The 23,286-nt window shown below is 35.4% G+C and overlaps 1 protein-coding gene across 13 annotated transcripts in view; it reads left to right on the top strand.

Annotated features, from left to right (window-relative positions):
* Window positions 1-23,286, top strand: part of ADGRB3 (adhesion G protein-coupled receptor B3) — a 446,577-nt gene that overhangs the window by 248,855 nt on the left and 174,436 nt on the right. For all 13 annotated transcript variants that reach the window (XR_011681988.1, XR_011681987.1, XM_071445405.1 and 10 more), the window contains 4 exons: window positions 7,093-7,239; window positions 7,963-8,038; window positions 16,850-16,952; window positions 22,894-22,937. Coding sequence is in view for 11 of the 13 variants with exons in the window: in XM_071445405.1 (XP_071301506.1) it covers window positions 7,093-7,239; window positions 7,963-8,038; window positions 16,850-16,952; window positions 22,894-22,937 (370 nt within the window). In the remaining 2 variants the exon portion in view is untranslated. The remainder of the gene's footprint in view (window positions 1-7,092; window positions 7,240-7,962; window positions 8,039-16,849; window positions 16,953-22,893; window positions 22,938-23,286) is intronic.

Below are 23,286 nucleotides of genomic sequence, written 5' to 3'. Positions count from 1 at the left end.
TGATTTTTTTAAATTATGTAAGTAGCAGAAAAAATCTGAGTTATTATTAAATGCATCCTGATCATTGCCTGAAACCATGCTGCTTTCTAAGCTGACCTATATATCATACTGATCATATTATGGTAATGGGTAATCTTTTCCCCACTGCACTATCTATAGAAAACAGAAGAGAAATATTCAGAGATCACTGTTAAGGTAGCTTCTTGATTAACCAACGCATTATTCTTAACCTTCATACAGTGAGTCTATTTAAGGCAGAATTTGCTTGACAGCAAAGGAAGGATTCATGCAAAGTTCATCCTTGATCAGTGAAAATATCTATGAAGTGTCTATTTCTGCTTTTGCCTATACTGGTACTGTGTCTTGCTACCCAAAGCATGAATATTGAGACAGTAGCTTCTTTGGTCTGATGAGCCTCAGGAATTCAAGTGCCCAGCAGGCTTCTAGGGATATCCCTGTCTTGTCTGCCCATGGAGCAGTAGGTTCTAATTTAAGAATTTTCACTTCTGTAAGGATAGCTCTGAGAAGTAGCAGATCTGTTAAGTTACATTTTCTTAGGAGCCTTTTTCTGAACATAGTTACATGTTGGTTCATTGTGAGGAGATTTCATGAATATTATTTACAGAAGGAAAATTGCCATGTTGTTTTTCTCATGTTCATGTAAGAGGATGCCACTTCACCACAGTCCTTCTGTTATACATAAGCTTGTAGGTGGTAAGAAGTGAGTTTATCTTTGGACTGAGAGAAGGATTTTAATCAAGCCTGCTCACATGAAGAGTTCTTTAGCAAATCTGGAGATCCACAAATGACTCTCCTTTAAATAGGGGTTTCACCATTTGTGTTTGTTGCAAATTTTCTTTAAAATGATGGGATTTAAGTGGATAGAGGAAGTCTGTTATAAATATCTCTTCTTCAATATGTCCATCTCACTCTTTGTTGATGATCCAGGCAAGACTTTGTTCCCTATGTATTCAACATGGGCTGACTTCAGTAAGATTCTTCATTCTATAAAAAAACAAAGGTTTTACATTTAGGGTCAAAAGAATAATTCTAGAATATATATTTTTCTAACTGATTCTTCTTAACAGAGATGTTTTGCAGAAATGCTCAGTGTTCAGAATTTCAACACAAAAACCTTTCATATTCGTTGTTAAAATTCTTTGTTCTTATTCTTGTTAAAATCATCTGTGACAATAGCAATCATATTTTACCCAGAAATAGATTTAGCAGGAGCTGTTCCAGAAGGGCAGTAAAACATTGTCTCTTTCAAAAATCAAAATGTGTGAAGTGATGAAGTTTACTAAATGCTGAATAATATATACCTAGTATACCATCAATGAGCAAGTCAAAATAGGATAAGAAAATAGCAAATGAGACTGCTAATATACTCATTCTCTGTTGTCTGTAACTGAGATCCAAATTCTGTATTGTGAGTTACTGAAAATTATAGACCAACGTGGTTACTGTGCTGTTAAAGCACAACACACCAGAATATTATCACCCATAAGAAAGCAGAATCAGAACTGGTATTGCAAATAAGGGGAGAGATCTGTAGCAACCTGTAGTTCAGGTCTACAGCCTCCCTTGTTAGGGGAAGAGGTGGGGCAGGTGCTGCACTCTTCTCTCTGGTGACCAATGTCAGGAATCAAGGAAAAGGCAAGATGTGTTGGTGTGGTTTAGGTTGGATATTAGGAAAATGTTATTCACTAGGAATGTGGTTGGCTCGGGAAAAAGCATCACAACACCAAGCTTACTAGGGTTCAATAAACATTTGAACAATGCTCTCAGGCTCATGGTGTGACTCTTGGGGTCGATGTCCTGTGCATGTTTTAATTTTAAAACTTGAATCTCTATTGTGAGATCTGTAGTTGCATTTAGTACATGAGAAAACATCCAGTTGTTTTTCTGTCATGCCTTTCAGTGAATCTGATTTCTGTTCAAATATTATTCAAAGGTCTAATTCTGAAATTTTACTAGTTTTTGTTGAATACAGGAGACTAAGGGGTGAATACTAGAGAGAATGGGAAAATTATTCATGACACTTACTTAGTTGGGGTTTTTTTTGTTGTTTAGCAGCCCAGAGAGCTGCTAGAAGTTGCATTAGGCAGCAACTAGAAGCTCAATCAGAGAGCTACTAGAAGTTGCATTAGGCAGCTTATAACTCACTCAGGGTTATAGGGATCAAGGCAATACATTTCAGCTTTTCTTTTCTAGGCCATGATCACAAAAGGTACTCATACAGGAACTACACTATATTTTTTCTCTCCAAGTTTTCTTTACACATGAATTAACCACTTTTGTGCTGTGCCAAATAATCTACTTAAATATCATTCACATATTGTTGTGTGTAACCAGGTCATTTTTATAGCTATGGAAAATTGTCTATTCCTATCAGCTTGGCATGAATCAGTTGCAACAATATTTTGTATTGGTTTTAGTATGATCAGTTAGTAGTTACCAATTCTGAAATTTTCAGTATGGCAGTATCAAACAGATTATCTGCAACTGCAACATGAAAATGAAATAAAAGGAAAAGAAATATTTATAAAGGATATTAAGAATCAATCAATTACAGTTCAAAGCATCGCTAAATTGATTAGACTAGACTATTTACATGAGTTCTTCTGAATCAATAATTACTATGGAATCATCAAATATTTATGTATACTTATGTGGTTTCGAACTACCAAATTGATCCACCAAAGTGCATCAAAAAATTCTGAAAGAAGCCTTCTGTCTCAGGCTTCCTCCACCCAGAGCTCAACCTACAGCTTGCACTGCAGATGTGCACAGTGAGCACCTGTACTAAATCACAGAATGATACAATTATAGAATATGCTGAGTTGGAACAGACCCATCATTAAGTCCAGCTCCTGGCCCTGTGCAGGACAACCCCAAGAATCACACCATAAGCCTGAGAGCTTTGTCCAAGTGCTTCTTGAACTCTGTCAGGCTTGGGGCTGTGACCACTTCCCTGGGGAACCTGTTCAGTGCCCAAATCCTCTGGGTAAAGACCCTTTTTATGATATTCAACCTAAACCTCTCCTGACACAGCTTCAGGCCATTCCCTTGGATTCTGTCACTGGTCACCAGTGTACAGAGATCGGTACCTACCCTTCCCCTTCCCCTCATGAGGATGTTGAAAACCACAATGACGTCTCCCATCAGTCTCCTCCAGGCTGAACAGACCGAGTTACCTCAGCCATTCCTCATGCAGCATCCCCTCCTGACTCTTCAGCATCCTCCTCACCCTCCTTTGGACACTATCTAATAGCTTAATGTCTGTTCTATATGATGGTGCCCAAAACAGCAGACATGACTTGTAGGAATTGCTGTGATACAAATAAATAAAAAGAGAATTATCCATATTGGAAGAGTTTAATGTAGCATGATACATAAATATTTTCCTCAGCTTCTGCTTAGGTAATTTTAATTTTAGATGTCTTTTTGATGTCTTTTTTTTTCTGGTTTTTCATATTTTTTTTCCCATTTTACATTTTTTATTCTTAGTAATATTCTCTTTGACTATTTTTCCAGTAGTCTACAATTTGCGTGTTTGTATAAACAAGCAAAAATACTCATACCACAGTGCCTAAAGGTATTCTTGTTTGCCAAGTGTTCCATCTCGTGAATTCAGGACATGATGATTTGGTATGGTTATTTGAAGTAATAATAATAAAAAAACCCAAACCTGTGAGAAACCTTTGCTTTTTTCAAATGAGAAGACATAGTCCTTAGGTGGCAGTTGCAGAACTGAATCATTTGAGTTCCACAATTTGAAACATTGTTTTCTAATACAAACCTAACATAAAAAGAATACAATAACGTGCAAAGTGCATGACGTCTTACTACCTGTGTTTAAGAACCTTTCATTTGAGTTTCTGACATACAAATGACCCAACACATGAATTATATACATTCTCCTCTTAAAGGCTTGTTGACTTTCAGTTCACAATAAGTAATTATTTTATGCTGCAGATTAAAACTGAGGTAGAGAGCCTCATTTCACAATGGAAATGAGCCAAAGTTTCATTGAAACTAGTCAAAGACTAGTATTTAATAAGAATATTAGCTTTCCTAAATTATAAAATACAGTTTGAAGTCATACTGAAGACCTGGGAACTATTTCATGTATCCACCTGGTCATGTTGATAGACCTGAACTAGTTGCGTCTACTCAAATTCCATTAAATTATCTTACACCTTGGAGCATCAGAGCCACATTAGGTACATCCTCATAGAATCATTTGGCAAAGTATCCAAAAAAGGACTTTATAGTCTGTGTGGATCTGTAAGAGGCAGACTTTGAAGGATGTGAAATATGCACTGCTGACTCATAGTCCACTTTCCATCACCCAGGATGCCTAGGTACCTTTCCATGGCACTGCTTTCCAGGATCTCATTCCCAGTCTGTATGGAAATCCAGGGTTTGCCTCATTTCACATGTTGAATCCAGCACTTTCCCTTGTTGAACTTTAGATGGTCGGTGATCACCCAGCCCTCTGTTAGGGTCTCTCTGCAGGGGAGGTCTCTCTGCCTTTGAGGGAGCTTCGGCAGCTCCTACCAGTTTCTTACCATCTGTGAACTTGCTTAGTACCTCTTCCAGTCCTGCCATCAAGTCATTTCTGAAGTTGTTGATGAGAACAGAGCTGAGGATGAAGCCCTGTGGAACCCTCTAGTGACAGGTCACCATCACCCTTTGTGCCTGACCTGTGAGCCAGTTGCTCACCCATCACATGATGTGTTTGTCCAGCTGAATGCTGGAGATTCTGTCCAGAAGGATTCTGTAAAATACAGTATCAAAAGCTTGACTGAAATCCAAGATCACGTCTACTGGCTTCCCTTGATCAGCTAGGTAGGTTACCTTGTCATAAAAGGAGATCAAGCTTGATAAGCAAGACTTTATTTGATTGTAAGTAAAAAAGCTTTTCTGAACCATGAATGGGAATATATAGGATCATAGAATCATTTCAGTTGGAAAAGAGCTTCAAGATCATTAAGTCCAACTGTAAACCCAACACTGTCCAATAAACACATATATTTATATTTTTTCCATATAAGCTATAAGTCAAAGTTTTAGGTTTTATGCTTTGCTTTTGTTATTCATCACCTAAAAAATTACAAATATTTTGGAATTTTTAGTTCTGAGTATTGTTTAGGTGCCGTGATAAATGGCCCTATTTAAAATACAGAGAGAGACAGAGTACGGAAAGTACTCTCCTAGGCCCTCACCATTTATCCAGTCCTAAAGTGGTTTTCTGTTTTGCAGAGTGAATTCCATTGAATAACATTGATTTCCTATTTCAATAAAAGGAACTGTCATCCAAAAGGGGGATGAAATATTAAGGCTCTACTATCTAATTAGATAGATAGCTAGATAGGTAGAAGCACCAATAAATACTGTGCAAATAAAAAAACAGCCTAGTATTGTCTTATACAGGCTGTATTTAATTTTTGAAAACTAAATAACTCTTAGTTTAATTTTATTTATGGGGAAAATAAAATTATTTTTAAATTTTAAGAGCTATTGGAAAAAATCCATTTTTACAATGTTAATATATTCTGTATAACCACTGATTGCATGTGAAAACACGCAATCCATTTTATGCCCCAGTAATTCTGAAACACCTGAACTCTATTCCCTCCACACACCACCTGAAAATTCACAAGACTAAGCATCCCCTTAGTTCTGGGAATGGATTTGACAATTGCAGCCTGGAGGGGATTGTAACTAGCATTATAAAGCCCTGGTAGTTTTATAATGGAAAGTTTGAACCAACCTGAAGTACCACCTCATTAGTGTGATTCTGTATACATAACCAGTCTAATTTGAAAATAAGAGGCAGTCATTAAGGAATATATTTGTAGAGTTAATATTGTTAATTTTGTAATTTTACACTTCTCTTGGATTTGAATTACAGTTTTCTTTCAAATAAAAAGTTCTGATGAGACACCTCATGGTTTTCTACTTTAATTATGTTGTTCTTCTTGTTTTTACAGCTGTCCCCCACTATATTTATGTTTTACCCCCTTGCAGATTCCTTGCTGTGAAATCATTATGCAGATCAAAGTATAGTCCTGATATCCAAACTCTTCCACCTACATCAGCCTCTCCATAAATTGATTAGGAAGGACATTGCACAGGAAATGTCTATCAATGTGGCTTACATTGAGAATGGAGCTAGGCTCCAAATGTGGTGTTTGTCATCTCTCTGACTGTATGTAAACACTTGCAGCCCTGTCAATTCCTTTAAAGTCGTTTGAGTCTTACTAGACACTGACTGTGTTGCCATGGAGTTGTACTTACATTTCACAGCAAAGCTGAAACTGATTTCCAGGAGATAGTTGAGTTAGAAAACAGGGAAAAAACCAGAATGAGTAAACCAAATTCCAAACTGACTATTATTAGATTTGACACCTATTTCTTCTGTCTTGATATATCTGTTATAGACATAACACCGATGTTGTTTGGGTATTGGGGTTTTTTAGGTGGAAAAAATACAATAAGAGTTCAGAATGGAGATTATTCTTTCAAGAAAAAAAAATAGGTGTGTCAAACCACCACAAGGTGCTAGACTGCTCTACTTCACTTTGTATGAAAACAAGAAGGTCTTTTAATATGTTAATCTTCTTAATGTATCTATCTTGAAATTGTGCCTGTATAGAGGATAAAAGTTCTTATATTGCTTCATTAGCCTGTATCTAGAAGTTATGTTTCCCAAAGCAATTTTAAGCATCCTCTTACTTTTATTGTCACATTTGATCATTTTAGAATTTGCTCTGAGGACACAACAATGTCTTTATGTGTGAATTTCAGGGTATAAGCTGGTACATTCAATGATCCCTGTTAAGAAATTTAATCAGAATCTGACTGACAAATGCTACAATCAATACCACACAATTAATCCATAGTAGAACTGCATAATAAACAGAAGATTATGCTTTCTGAGCCAGTTATTGTCCTATGAATTCCTGCTTTACTTGAAATGTGTCATTAAAGGTTTTGTAATTGCTGTACAGTTATCACTCTCTGATGCTTTAACATAGGAAACAAAATTTTAAATTTGTATGATTTTATGATTTCTCTTACTAGTGGCTAGCATTCAGAAGCTTCCTGCTGCATCTGTTTTAACTGACATCAATTTCCCCATGAAAGGAAGAAAAGGAATGGTTGATTGGGCACGAAACTCAGAAGACAGGGTTGTCATTCCAAAAAATATCTTCACTCCCATGTCAACAGGTAAAAAACCATATCAGCATGTGAATTTTCTATTAGCTTTAGCAAGGCAACTGTGACTCTGTCTCATGGGATCGCTGTATAATATGGGAATAGTTCTTTTATTCCTCTTCCAAAGAAATACAGTACTCATAAGTTTATCCTAGAGAGAAATGAATGGGCTTAATTTCAGCACCTTGAACAAAAAGTGCTGCATAAATCCTAGACATTATTTTCTACTCCAAAGAAACAATGCTTTACTTAGTATTGTTCACAAGATTTAATCTGTTTGATATGAGGTGAGATGAAGTGCAGCTCTGCTAAATCCCCTGAAGCTGCTGTGTTCCAGCAGACAGTCGTTCCAACATAACTCTTACCAAAGGAAGCTCAGCAGGCAAATTAGCCTAAATTCAGGTACAATTTATAAATATCATTGCAGTGCAGATCTCTGACATTAGAGAATTTACAGACATTCTTTGAGAATGCTTAATTATAAATGTAAATGAACTAGAATGGATGTCAGCATACAATGATGGATTTTTTGAAAATGTGATTTTTGATAGTTTAAATCTTTTCATATGCTCCTGATGGTGCTACATTTTTATGACAGACTTCTAGGAGATAATTCAAAATTATGATGGTTTATTTAAAATAAAACTTTTATTGCAAAGATAAATGTTATTCAGAGGTTTTCATGCTGATGAAAGCTTGGGAGAGTATTAAAATGTTTTTCCTTACTCTTTTCAGAACTAGATGAATCAACTGTATTTGTACTTGGAGCCGTGCTATACAAAAATTTAGAACTCATTTTGCCCACTTTGAGGTAAGAAATTTCATAAATACAATATGAATTGAACTATTTCAGGATAATAAATATACTATAGATAAGAATAAAAGCAGACAGTCAAGGCTATTTGCATATTAGTATTGCTGGATATTTTTTTCATTATATTTATAATGTTTATGCATGTATTAATCTTTTGTTCATGCTTAGTTACTTGTATGATATAAGTAGCCTTTTCATCAAAGTGCCTTAATTTCTATTGTATGTAATCTATATTAAACTTAATTACAGAAATGTTTGATCAGAAGTATATGCAGTGATGTACATTAATGCTCAGGCCAGTTGTGCTTCAGTCTACTGTTTGTCCAGTTAGTACAAATGGTCTTGTAATGACATTAGAACTTGATATATTAAACTTGTCTGCTTTGCTTCTACAGAAGTCTCTAGCAGTAGTTTTCCAAATATTTTTTCAGTGCAAATTGTATTCAGAATCGACAGCAGGGCTATAGAGAAGATCTGTTCTCGAAACAAGACATGCATGTGCTGAACAGCTGGAGTATATCAGTTTTGTGGGCCATATACATGCAAAAAGATATAGGAAGGCATCTTGTTTCACTGTTTCCTTTCTGTACTTGCAAAAGACAATTTGGAAATAAATATTTCACCTCCTCTTTTCTAATTAGCAGTTATGATAATTTTGTGGTCCATTTATACTATATTATTTTATGTGATCCTGGTCTTTTAATGCCCTTTTACAGTACAAGAAGCACATGCAGATTGTGTCCCAATAGGTGCTAATGAATTCACAATAATTAGAAGAAAAGATAGTAACAAGGAAGACACCAGAAAACTTTTCCCTACTCTGCTTAGCCCAAACGTCAGGATTTGAAACAAAGAATGGAAAAGCAAGAGGTTTTTGCCACAATCTATCTGAAAACAAAAAAGGCTAATTCCTAAGAAAATTAAAATCTACTTCCTAGAAAAGTTTCAGTGTGCTGTGCAATGAGGAGCTGCAATTTAGGGACAAAAATGTCTCTGAGGTAGAGCCACAATTTGAACAGTGATGTCCTGACAGAACACCTTGAAGCCTGAAAGTGCTGGCAAGGGCCATCTGTGCTTAAGGCAAGGTATAAATGACAGCTCATCCACTTCTGAAGTGTCACTAAGCACTTTCCATTTATTGTACCAGTTTCTCAAATTAGCCACGAAGGAAGAGATGTTTGTAAAAGATTTTTTTTTACCCCATACTCAAAGAACCATGACAACTGACTTATTGGATTTAGTTCTTTTTGGTAGACCTTAGGAAAAATCTGCCAGTCCTAGGAAAGCATCAATACGGCCATGTGCTTTTCAGATCTTTACATTGTAAACTGCAGTCTATGATCATGCCTTTTCAGCTTTCACATGTCAATAGTTTTAATTTACAGAAAAAAAAAGTGTAAACTTTAAATTCTGAATATTTGCTTATATGAAAAGTCTTTCAGGGCTCTTATTTCATCCATTATGAAGGTGAAGTTGATGTGCCTTACTGGATTTTTCCTAGAAACAATACCATACCAACTAGTGGGAACAAGGGCAGAACAGGGACATAAAGTGTAGCAATGTAAACACTATGGATTATGGGTGCTTTTTTGTTTCCAAATTTTTTGCTTTTGTCTGTTCTGCTTTAAGCTGGTTACTTATTTACACTGCAAATTTAACCACTTCTCTGTACAATCTGGTTCACAGATAGGTTTTGTAACTTACTTTTCCAAAATGGTCTAATAATCTGTGGATATCTATTAATAAATGAAGTCTTTAGAAATTTAAAAACAAAGGTATCCTACTTTGCCTCTGAATTTGTTCAGTATTATTTGAATCTAATTCTCAGATGTGGAAAGGAAACTAGCACTATTACTTTTATGTATGTGAATGAGGAATCAAAGTAATTATTAATCTGTGATATAAAAATATAATACATACCCAGGTACCTCTTGTCTCTTCTTTGTTTGGAATATAGCACTTTGCATTTCCTTAATGAAATATATTTCTTATAATGAAGCTATACTGAAACTTTTAAGTTTACATCTCTTACCTCATCAGGAAGTGTATCATGCTGGATTTCTTTGCCCATGGCAGTCATTTTCAAAATATGATCTCATGGCCTTAAAATAGTACCTCAAAAAAGTCACAATTTCAAATTTTTTTCATAGAATTATAGTATTGAAAGGTTTGGGTTGGAAGGGGCCTCCAAAGATCATCTAATTCTAACTTCCTGCCCTGGGCAGGGCCACTTTCCACTAGACCAGGCTGCTCACAGCCACATCCAGCATGACTCTGAACACTTGTAATGACAGGACATCCGCAGCTTCTTTGAGCAACCTATTCCAGTGTCTCAGCACCCTTGTAAAAAAAAATTCTTCATTATGTGTAATCTACATCTATCCCATTTCAGTTTAAAACCTTTGTGCCTTGCCCCTATCACTACAGATATTGGTAAAAATTCTCGGTCTTTATCTTAGGCCTCCTTTAAGAATTGAAAGCTGGCAATAAGGTGTTCAATGGAGGCTTCTCCAGGAGGAAAAACCTCAGCCCTCTGAACCTTTCCTCATAGGAGAGATATTCTAGCCCAGTGATCATTTTCATGGCCCTCCCCTGGACCTGCTCTAACACTTTCACGCCTTTCTTGTGCTGGGAATTTCACAGATGGACAAAGCACTCTAAGTGGTGTCCCACAAGAGCAGAGTAGAGGCACACAATAGTGTCCCTCACCCTCCTGGCCATGCTTCTTTTGATGCAGCCCACATTGCCTGCTCATGTTCAATATTTCATCTACAATATCCTCCAATATGTCTTGACAGGCTGCTCTCAGTCCCTCTACCCTCTAGACTGTATTGATTCAACCAGGGATTGCTTCAGCCCAGATACAGGACCTTTCCATCAGCTTTGTTGAACTTCCTTAGTTTTGCATGAACCTGGCTCTCAAGCCTGTGGAGGTCCCTCTTGGTGGCATCACTTCCCTCCCCACTGTGGATGTCAGCCACACTGTGGTGTCATCTGAAAACTTGCTGAAGGTGCCCTCAATCCTTTTGTCAATGAAGATACTCAATACTCTTGAATGCATTTTAACACATTCAGATATTTTAATGTTCATTCAGATAGAATGTCAGCAAATCCTTTTATACTGTCTCCCATGGCATTCTCCTGGAGAAGCTGGCAGCCCATGGCTTGGACAGATACTCTTTTCACAAGGTAATAAACTAGCTTGGATGATCAGGCCCAGACTGGTGGGGAATGGTACTACCTCAAGCTGATGAACAGTCTCTAGTGGGGCTCCCCAAGGCTCAGTATTGTCATCCCTGTTTAATGCCTTCATTGATCTGGATGAGGGGATCAAGTGCACCCTCAGTAAGTTCACAGATGATACTAAGTTGAATCATGATCTACTGGAGGACAGGAAAGCTCTGCAGAGGTATCTGGACAGGCTGGATCAATGGGCTGAGGCAAAATGTATGAGGTTCAACAAGGCCAAGTGCTGGGTCCTGCACTTGGTTCAGAACAGCCCCGTGCAGCACTACAGCCTGGGGCAGAGTGGCTGGAAACCTACCTGGTGGAAAAGGACCTTGAAGTGTTGGTCAATAGCAGGCTGAACATGAGCCATCAGTGTGCCCAGATGGCCAAGAAGTCCAGGGACATCCTGGCCTCTATCAGCAATAGTCTGAGCAGCAGGACCAGGGCAGGGATTGTCTACTTGTACTCTGACTCGCTCCTTGATGAGGCCCCATCTCAAATCCTGTGTTCAGTTCTGGGCCCCTCACTACGAGAAGGACACTGAGGTGCGAGTCCAGAGAAGGGCAACTGAGCTGGTGAAGGGTTTGAAGCACAATTCCTGTGAAGAGAGGCTGAGGGAGCTGGGTTTGTTTAGCCTGGAGAAAAGGAGGCTCAGGGGTTCTCTTTTCATTCTCTACAACTTCCTGAATGGAGTTTGTAGCCAGGTGAGGGTTCAGCTCTTTTCATAGGCATTTAGCAGCAGGACAAGAGGAAAAGGCCTCAAACTCTGCCGTGGGAGGTTCAGGTTGGACATCAGGAGGAATTTCTTCACTGAAAGAATGCTTAAGCATTGGAATAGGCTTCCCAGGGGGGTGTTGGAGTTCCTAGCCCTGGATGTATTCAAGAAATGACTGGATGTGGCACTTAGTGCTATGGTCTTGTTGATAAGGTGGTGACCAATTAAAGGTTGGATTTGATGATCTCTGGTGTCTTTTCAAACCAAGTGATTAGATGATGCTGATGATTAGGTGACTCTGTGATTCTGTAACTTGAAATTGGAAAAGAAGCTGCAGCTGTGGTTAGTGCTGAATTTGTTGAGTTCTTACACTCCGTGAAAATTTGAACTGACATGCAGGTTTTAAAGTGATGTTTATTATGGTCTGTTTTTTATTATTTTACACTTGTTTGGGTAAATGAATGAAGGTTTCTATATATCTCACTGCATTTGGAAAAGGTATATTCTAGTTTGCTCACATTTTGCAATGAAAAAATATCTTACACAGGTTTATATTAGCTACTCTTTCTACTAATCTTGCTTAACTGTAATAAATATTATTGTAATAACCATATTAGTGTTGAACACAATGATACGGTTCACTGCATTATTGTTCTCTATGGAGCAAACACTGTAAGATGTGCAGGAATGTAACATCATCTATTTTTTACATGATGCCTTGAAGTGCACAACACTGGAATTAAAAAAAAACATTCTGGATAAGTATCTTATGTGATGAATTTCTAAGTAAAATGACAGTTAAATATATAGCAAGGGTGAAAATAAAGATGAAAAAATATTAAACCAAGGTAAAGTAAGTAAAATGATCTCATGATTGAGTTTGAAGGCCACATCATTTACACCTGATAACCTAATAATAAAGGTGATTTCTACCAGCTGAAGTTAGATATCTAGAAAGCTTTACCAGTTCCCATGTGATTTCAGTTCCTGGCTGTACAGGAGTTAGGGTGGGAATAAAGAAAATATTTGGTTGTAGTTTCCAGCAGAATAAAGACAACATACATTCCAATGCATTCCTTAATTTTATCACTCAGAGGTATGCAAACTTCTGCATCATCACAAGAAACTGCTTTTTAAAAATAAACAAACAAACAATTTTAAAAATCTCAGTATATTTTTAGGGAAAGTCTTCCAAAGTACATAACCACAGAATTGCAATCTGCTACATCACAGGTGTTCTGTGAGTAAAATGCGGATTTCATTATCTAGAGCAGCCTGTACAATATATTTCACAAATCCAAAATTAGCTGCATTTTACCATATGTGGTTGATTTTTCTGAGTTTTACTAGCATAGAGTCTACTGGAAATTACTAAACACAGTGTGAGATAAGAACTTGCTACTGCATTAATATAGAAGTTTTTGGACTTGTGTTTATTCCTATGGGTACATGTACATTCAGAGAATTTTGCCATGAGTATTTAAATGAGAGTTTAGGAAAAAAAAAAAAAGGTTCTTCCTTATAAAAATGGAAGAATGGGGTTTTTTTCCATGCACAAGTAAATAAACTTCATCTGATTCCATTTCCTAATGTATTTTCCTGCATTGCACTGTTCTTGTAATGTCTTGTGGATTTTTTCATAGCAGATATTGAAATATCAAATATTTTCAGAACTGTAGACTGAGTATTATTTCCATAGCTCTTGCACCCCTGAGCACATTTATGTTATTGTTAAGTTCACAGAAAATTGATTCTCAGTACAATACTCATCTAAAAGATATTATCTATAATTTCTCTCTTGAGCACTCTGAAGGAATACATTGCATGTTGCCATAATATAAAATAGTTTTTTAACTTTTCCTGTAAGAAATAAGAAAAATAAAGAATCAATGATTTTGCTGTATCAAGAGGTTTTTTTCATCACTAAAATAGCCACCATGAATTTCTTGCTAAAATTTTTTTCACTGAAATGTTATTTCCCCCCATTTGAAACGTTGTTTCTAACCCTGAACTTCAGGGGCTGTGCAACCAAAAAAAGCCCCTTAAATTTCTTTAGGTCAGCTTTGTTAGACTAAGGATGTACCTCACACAGGCTTTTATTGCATCACATTACAGATTTAGCATCTGTAATTTTTCTGTAATGCATTCAACTTTTACACATTGATCTATAGCTTCGATCATGCTGTCTTGGGATAACAACATGCCTTATTCATAACTTCATTTTTCTTAAGTAACAGATTCATTCTAAAAAGAGAAGAAGACATGAATTTCATGCCACATAGGATCAATATGATTTCTCTTATATAAAAGAATATGCTCAAACTGTATATACCCTGATAGGAAAACAGCTTAATCAAACAACTCTTTTATTAATATCATTATTAACTCACATCAGAAAAATGCTCTAGGACACCAGCTCTGAAAGCATTTCTTGAGCTTTTACTCCATCACTTTGCTATCTTGAATCTTCAAGGATTTATTCAGCCATAGTTTCCAAGAAATTTAATCGATTGTTTTTGAATAATTTATTTCAAAACTTAACCCTGATGAGCATCTTTCTGGACTGTCAGCTGAGCACCATCCTGTAAAACTTCATTTCTCATTTAAGTTGAATTTTAGATTATTTTTGATGAAGGAGAAGAAGCTTAATGGTGGAGTCACTCTCCACTACAAAAAATCTGTAATACAATGCACTTTCCCAAGTGTCAGATGGATCATCACCATTCTATGTCATTCGCAACATTAGAGGGACTGAAGCTAAAATGTCCAAGGACATTTTGTAAAATCTGATTACTTAAATTCCTGTATAAGTGTTCTCAAAACTAGGCTGTTTTTTACAAAAAATATCTTCAACAGAGATAGCAGCAACACTGCACCAGTGGTTTTGAGATTTTTTTCAAATTTTTAAATTTTTTTTTACTACAAAGCTTTGAGCTTTAATTTAGAGGCATCTTAATAAACTAGGTGAGTTTAGAATGTACTTGACAGATTGTATTCTTCCAGGGACTGTCCAAGCCGTTAAATATGAAATATGCAAGTAGGCATTCAGCCCAGACAGGACAGCGATGAGGGATGCAGTTTTCATTTCACAGTGATATAGGCAGTTATATTTATTTTCTTGTGAAACAGTTTGCTAGGGGCTCTTGAGAATGTAAGGGGATTGGTGGAGTTTTAATGAGACTGAGGTAAAATGAACATACTGAAGTTACAAACTAGGTACTTCGATGTGCCTTCAGATCTCACCCCAGAACTGTTAGAACTGTTAGAAAAGGAGATGATAGACCAAGGAAAACATTTTAAATGACGAAGACTGTAAAAGAGTATTGAAGTAGCAGTATTTACAACACTTTCCATGAATTTCCAAAATTGATGTAATCTCTGAATAAATAGTAAGTGCCATTTTCTCTTGTCATGATGTGTTAGAGAAATCAAGTATTATATTTATTTAGAGTTTTATTTACTTTGGGGAAGGTTGGTTCTATTTCAATAATTACAGATATTCAGCTACTATAACTCAACAGAATGCTCTGAAAATTAGCTAAACTTTAAATTTTAACCTGATAGATACGTTTTTGTCAATAGTGTGTGAGATTTAAAGTTTAACCAAAGTGAAGAAATAGGAGTTAAGTAAAATAGAAAGTCCGTTCCATTATATTTACATTATGTGATTTGGCTGAGTAAAATTGGACTAGAACTCATACCTTGCCCCAGAAGGACAATTTCATTCCTTGTGCTGAATGAAATGCCTGCTGAGCTAAGTTTCTATTACTGTAGCCATGGCAATTTCTGTTCCAATGATCCAGGAAAATGGAATTCTCTCCTAAATACAAACTCCCTAGAGAAAATAAGCAATTAAGGAACAACAGAAGCACACGAATATTTATACTGTCTATTATAAATAGATCTAAACTGTTTTGTTTCTTCTTTGATAACATCCTTGGATAACATCCTTTGATGACATTTCTGTGAGGTGCAGCAAGCTGCATTACACACAAAGTAAACACCATAATGATCACCAGAAACAGTCAGGCTGATAACCGATGGTCATTCTCGACCTGATGGGGTCATAAGAAGCAAGGATCTCAGACATGAACATGTCAACATTTCTTTATGGCTGTATTAGCATAACCTTGGCATTACTAGGTCTGTCCTGAAAGGTTGCTATGATACATAGCATTCCACATTTTACATGAAAAAATAAATTGATGATGCATTAGAAAAATTGACAGAAAGCTATTATTCTGTGTAACCTGTGTAACCTAGCATAAGACCAAATCTAATCTCACATATGAGAAAAAATTTCATTTGTTTTGGCAAGATTTCAGTCAGGGCACAATTGTGGTTTAAATTCTGAACAGTATTTAGCTGATGAAATTACCCACTCATATACCAAATACAATTTTTTTAGAATTGGAAACAGGTATGTTTTTTCCATGAGCACAGAATCAACAGAACTGTACAGTCTCCCATTGCACTCATCCATTTTCACAATCCTACCATTAACGGTCAGAAAAAAACCCAGCACAGCACTTGGGAAGAAAAATGACTGTCTTTTATAAAACATATCTAGTATAGATGAGATACACTCAAACATGCACAGAATATTTGTGTTACCAATGCATTCTTCTAATCGATAAGTAGTAATTTAAGGAATTGCAGTTCTGCATCATTGGTGCTTTTCAGTCTTCAACGTGTGGAGTACAGTTGGAAATAAGTGTTTTCACCATTTTCAACAAATTATATTCTCCCTTAATATTTGTCAATTAAGTCACAGAAAATACCTGATGAAATCTTAAGATGTAGTGTTAGAGGTCTCATTTAACCTTATGAACACTTAAATTTTCCATTTTTGCATTTTCTTACAGGAATTTTACAGTTGTTAATTCAAAAATCATTGTTGTTACTATACGACCTGAACCTAAAACTACAGATTCTTTCCTGGAGATAGAACTGGCCCACCTGTCTAATGTAAGTACAAGGATAGTTGATATGCTTTTACAAGAGTATTTGCCAGATCACATGAGAGAAAAGTGATGTTTTAATTATCAGGTAATAAAAAGCAGTTTAACTTCTAAAATTTAAGCCCAGGAACAGTGTAACCATCTTCGAAAGGAATGTGTGCTTCTTTCATGCATCCTTATAAACAAAACAAAATTAATTGCTGTATTGTGAATGTTGAGGGTTTTTGTTAAACAGCAATTTCTAGTTTCCATTAAATGCATTCATGATTACAATTGAAAATGTATTATTGTACTGGCTACTTAACCTTTTGCTCCCTGCACAGGTCATAGAGCTGTAATAGTTCTTCAGGCTCTTTCTTCCTTTCTTTCATTATTTTACAGAAGCCAGTTTTTACTTAACCCATTGTAGCATACTGAAAAAATGCTTGGGTTCCAATTTAGCTAACAATCCTCATAAATGCCTGAGATTTTTTGTTTAAAATTCATTTAAATTCATCATTTAAATTCTATACTTTTTAGGCTTTAATCTCATATTAAAAAGGTTATAAATGTGAAAAAAAGGACTTTATTTCCAAATATATGAAGATACAAAGATTTTTTTCCTTTCTGTTTTTAGCAGTCTCCCAGTGCTCACAGGGAGAATGAAATACATCTTTTGTGGAAAATTTTTGTCATATACAATACTGGGAAAATAATGTTAAAGAGCAGGCATGGGGCTTATTTGTGTGAAGGCACAATATATAAACTCTCTCTGTTTATGTTGTTAATAGCTAGCATTTGCTTTGAATAAAGTCATAAAGAGTCAGAAGAGACAATTACTCAAGCTTTTGAAAATAGTATTGGTATGCAAAAATCTTTAAAGCTGTTATTTTTAAGTTAAAACCGGTTACTCAAGTGGTCATACAGGTACAATTCACCTAGAGAAGTTCCAAATATTTCATTCAGTAGCAAAATTGAAGTAGTGAATCTGGTCAAAAGTATGAAGAAAACTTTTTAAACTCTAGATCTTTCATTAACATTTTACTCAAGGTTAGAAAAACTATTCACCATCAATGGTCATTATGACCTGCCATTCAGTTCCCAGAAAAATACCAGTGCAAAGAACATCTTAATGACAGTTTGGCAGAGAAAAAGGAACAGAAGAACATAAGCTGATCTGACTCATTACCTTTCAACAATACCAAAAGTGTATTGATGAAGAATTGTGTCGATTTGGGATTTTATGGTTCTCTGTTTAAATTTATTTATAAGATGGTTTAGGACATGTAGATATCATTTTCTGTTTTGTTTTATTTTCCTTCAAACCTAAATTGCATTGTCTATATTAGAAGAAACATAACTTTTACATAACTTTTACTTTCTTTCCGGTATTTTACTAAAGATATTACAAAATATTTGCTGAAGTAAACACAAATTAATCCTTTACACCGGGGGAAAAATCAATCACCTTTGAAACAGACTACTTATTTTGATTTTACTAAGACCATTATTAAGAAGAATTTATGGTAATTTTCAATGCTAGATTTTATAATAATTATTTTAACAATGCTTGAGGGGCTATTACACAAATTTCAGAGTATGACATATTTTGAAGCTGAAATCACTGCTTGCAAAAGTAACAGGTAAGGTGGCATGTGGGGTAACAGGTAAGAAAACACTTCTCATTACATTGGTTACATGCAGGAAAAGAAGTTTTAAAATTATATAAGAAAATAATACTTGTAAGCAATGTAAATAAATAAAAAAATAAAACTCCTAAGCATTGAAAATATTTAGACCAAACACAAGCTAATAAAAAAAGCACCACACAGGCAAGAATAGACTAATAAAAGCTTGAACTGCTCACCCCAAAAGGTGATATTCTACAAAATTCTTGGAGAGCACTTTCTTTTTCAACTCTTTTTTATCAATCCCTTTGATTAATTTACAGAGCAAGTTTTTTCCAAGTTTGAAAAACTTGGAAATTAAACTTCATTGTTACAAAAGATCAGATTAGAGACACTGATTGTCACTTTGCTTTGGCAATCTTTCAGTAACAGAATATTAATTAATATTGTATGAGCTAGTGTCTTGACAAAGCAAAATTATAATAACCTTTCCAATACATATCAGATAATTTCTCTTTTTTGGTTCAGTTTTCATCTTATAATCCAGAGAAGCATCAAGTGCTTGGATCAAATTTTCATGCATGCTATATTTATGTAGGATCTCAATCCATCTGAATATACAAGTTGGATTGGCAGATACAAGGACAATATATTGCTTCAGAAAATCTGTGAATACAAAATCAGTTATATAATTTTAAAATCTTTAAACATTTTGTCACTTGTGTTCAAGACTTCATTAAGAAACTTTTTCCCTTAAATGGAACTAAAGAAATAAGGCTGTAGATGCACAGAAATAATAATTTGTAAATTTGAGTGTTCCTTTAGAATCCAATTTGCTGCAATTTTTTCAGCTGAAAGTAAGGATTTATTCTATTATAATATATTTCCATAGAATGTGTTTCATGTACATACAGCAAGATAAAACCATTGTTAAAATATCTTTAATATTGGAACATTATATATTAATGGCTCACAGATTAAACATTATGTCAGTTAAATAGATTAATTATTAAAGAGAAAATATGTTCTCTTTCATCTAATTTTTTTTAATGTCTCAGTATTATATTTGTTCTTTCCAAACCTTTGTTCTTACAAATGCTGTTCATTTATTCAGAACAGTTTGTTTGCAAATTGATTTAATGATGATATTTTTAAACATTTTGTAGAGCATGCCTACTAGTACATAGGAGTATATCCACACATTTGCTCTTTTACATCCTTATCTATTGCCTAAATTAAGTAGATAAGATATTATGAAAAAAGATGGGCAAATGGATTATTTAAAGAGTTAATATGGCCGATTAAAATCAGGCTTAAAATACCAATTTATTCAAAATTTATAATAATGTCTTAATTTTTTTATCTGGTATATTAAAAAAACTGGAGGATTATCTTTTAGAGGAAGTGCAAACCACAATTGCATGTGCTGTTTGAAATATGTTGCATGGTATTTGGATTTGTAAATAAATATGAATATAAAAGGAAGCTGACCAGAGTGGAATGTGGGTTGCAATGCATCATTGCTCAGTTGGTCAGAGCATTGTGCTAATAACAAATAATACCACCAAGGTTGTGGGTTCAATCCCCATATGGCCATTCGCTTAAGAGTTGGGCTTGATAATCCTTGTGGACCCCTTTCAATTCAGAATATTCTGTGATCTGTGATTTAGAGAATGTGGTATTTGGTCTTAAACTGTGAACATGTAGAGGAATAGTGGCCACATTTTTCCAGTAGATTTATTAGATTGATTAAAGGGACACCAAAGCAATCTTTTACAAAAATGCATAACTCAAACAGAATCCTATTTGCTCTAGAGAGAATATGAACTCACCTTCTGACAGCACAGAAGTTTACTCCAGGGCCACTGGAATAACAGGCCAGCAGTAGCATAGGACAGGAAACTTTCAATGTGACTGAAAACCCTGGCTACAAAACACAGTTGGCACGGTGCTGGATCACTGTCAAAGCTGCCAATCACATCTCAAAAGTTCAGTTTTATATGCCAGACAGAGATACATACACCTACACACTCACAGACATATGCCCATTTTTGAGATATCCAAATAATGTACTGTGGTGTATAAATCAGTGCTACAGCAGTTGAAAACACTACTGAACACAGTAGCTGCTTCCTTAGCTGCAGCTGAGGAATTAGCCAGCAAGAGCACTGCCCTCACAGACAGCCATGGCTGTTGGGGGCAGCTCTACAACAGCAGTGCAGCATTGCCAAGAGGTACCCCAGAAAGGCCGTGGAAAAGGGAGCAACAGATTAAAGGCAAAGAAGCAAATACAGAAACAAACTCTTTGTAGTCCCTGCAGTGCTTGAAGGGTATTTGATCAAGTATCAAAAGAGGAAGAAGTTTGGAAAGGTGCTGTGCTGTTACAAGCTGCCACTTCTGGTGGAACAAACCCTCCCACAAGACTTTCTTGCGGAACAGGAGTAATATTTATCCTGCCTCCCATGTTTCTGCCTAATCTCTCATTAGTGACTGCAATGGCCAAACAAACTCTTTCTTTTCATTTGAACACATTTCAAAGAGAGCAAAGTGTGTGATCTGACAGCAATTTTATCGTGTTTCAGTTTTCTGCAAAGGTTTTTATTCCCCTCTATTTTGTAGATTACTTTATAATGGACATTTTTTGCTGAAATGTTTTTGTATTCTTCTTTTTGCATTGTGGGAATAGCAAGCATGAACTGTACTATGTCCATTGCTGGGAAAAGCAAGTCTTAGATCTGAGAGATGCAGAGCCTTACTATGATGCAGCTATAGAAGTATGCAGCTATAGAAGTATGTTTTTAATATGCATATAGCTGTATCAGATTTTAAGTAAAACTTCTTCACCTAGACATATGATACAAATTAATAATCTTTGTAAAATTACATTTTAAAGAAAATTTAATTCTGCTCTGATATTCTTTTGTTCCTAATTCTTACACTTCTATCTCTTAGTCCATCAATGTACCTGAAACCTCCTGGCAAGTGATGCAGGACCTGGTCTCTGAATCTCAATTGCCCTATTATCCACTGCTTTGTCCTGTGCCCTCTTCCCCTTCCTCTTCTTTATATTATAAATACTTCAGGGGATGGAGCATCCTTTATTTATGTTTGTACAGTGCTATGTAAATATAAAGTGCCATAAGTATATGTTGGTCTTAAATATTTATATTCTACTCATAAAATTCAATGCAGTCAGCAAAATACTGAAGTAGAGGTTCAAAAATTCCCTAAATGCCGCTCTCATGAGCACCTCCAAAAGGACCTTTTTGTCTTTGACAAAGAGGTAGATGGAATAATTTAAATATTTAATAGATTCTTATTTTACAGGTTGCTATGTTTTTCTATAAATAAATAATTTTTGAGAATAAAATATTAAGGTGATCTTTTTTTATATGAAAGTACCTTTATATCTACTGCATCTACACACACCACTAGCATCGACATCCAAAAATAGTGAATTCCACCTGTTTCTTCAAATCACTTATGATTTTCTAAAAATATATTTTAATTCCAAATTTTATATAATTTTTTATGTAGTTCTGACTCCTGGGAACATCTAATGCTTATGGTGAACAGGAATACAGTGCAGCCGTTTTGAGTACTTCTAAGTCAATCTGAGGGAATTTTTATTTTGTCTCTACATTTCCTAGGCAACAAAATAAACATGAACAATTTTACAGATTATTCAATTTCCCAAAAAGTTCGCCATTGTTCAGTGATTTGTAATAAAATACTAGGTTCCCATTCTGTTCTAAATCAAATCAGAAATTTTCCACAGACTTTGAAGAGGTGGGAGCCAGTATTGTAAAGCTCAACCACAAACAAAAAAACCCCTATATTTTGAGAAAACCTCTGCTGATTGAGGACCTAATTGACAAAACCTTTGACAACTGAATGTGGGGTCTGGAAATCTGAAATCCCAACCTCAAGACATTTTGCCCAATATATGCTTAAGCTTTTTAAATCCATTACTGATTTTGACATCCTAGTTCCTAAGGGGTCTAAAGTTCTTCCTCTAAAAATAACAGAAATATTCAGACAAGTCTCCTAACAGGTTAACTATTATTTCATATTGTACTTCCACTAAGATATACCAAATAGACAACTTTATGCTTTCCTTATCTAAGCAGAGAATGCACATATTATCTGCTCTGAGGTTCAAGTGACTTCAGAATATCCTATAAGAATTATAGGATATTAAGCTTTTGCCATTTTAGTGGCATCAATTCATCAGAGTATGAGGATCATCTTGTAGGAGGAAACCCAAACAAATTTTTAGGTCAAGCATGACAAATATTTTTGCATATTGGTAACTAATAGGTCTGTTTGTTTTCTTCTTAGGGCACGTTGAATCCCTACTGTGTGCTGTGGGATGATTCAAGAATGTAAGTGACAGATTTTTGCTTCTATTGCTATAGCTCAAATATTATGAAGTACCTAACAATATTGAAATAGTTGGTCAGTAAACGGGTTGATACAAGGACAGAGAAAATGAACCTTTGACAGACTGGAAGTACTGAATTCTCCAGTCACTTGGCTTCCTTTATGCAGATATAAAAACTGAAATACTGCAATATCTCACCAGAAAGAGACTACTCACATAGTAATTTTAATTCGCTTTTTCAAAGTTAAAATTAGAATGGCTAAGGACTGTAGTTCCTTCATGGTAGTTGCTGAGCAACAGGCAAGTGGGTAAACGATGAGACAAATAACTAAGGAAGACTGCCATTTCTG

The sequence above is a fragment of the Agelaius tricolor genome, unplaced genomic scaffold (assembly GCF_023055355.1).
Source record: "Agelaius tricolor isolate 1412-34295 unplaced genomic scaffold, bAgeTri1.0.p SCAF_1, whole genome shotgun sequence".
Classification (NCBI taxonomy): domain Eukaryota; kingdom Metazoa; phylum Chordata; class Aves; order Passeriformes; family Icteridae; genus Agelaius; species Agelaius tricolor.
This window is presented reverse-complemented; position numbering and strand designations above follow the sequence as displayed.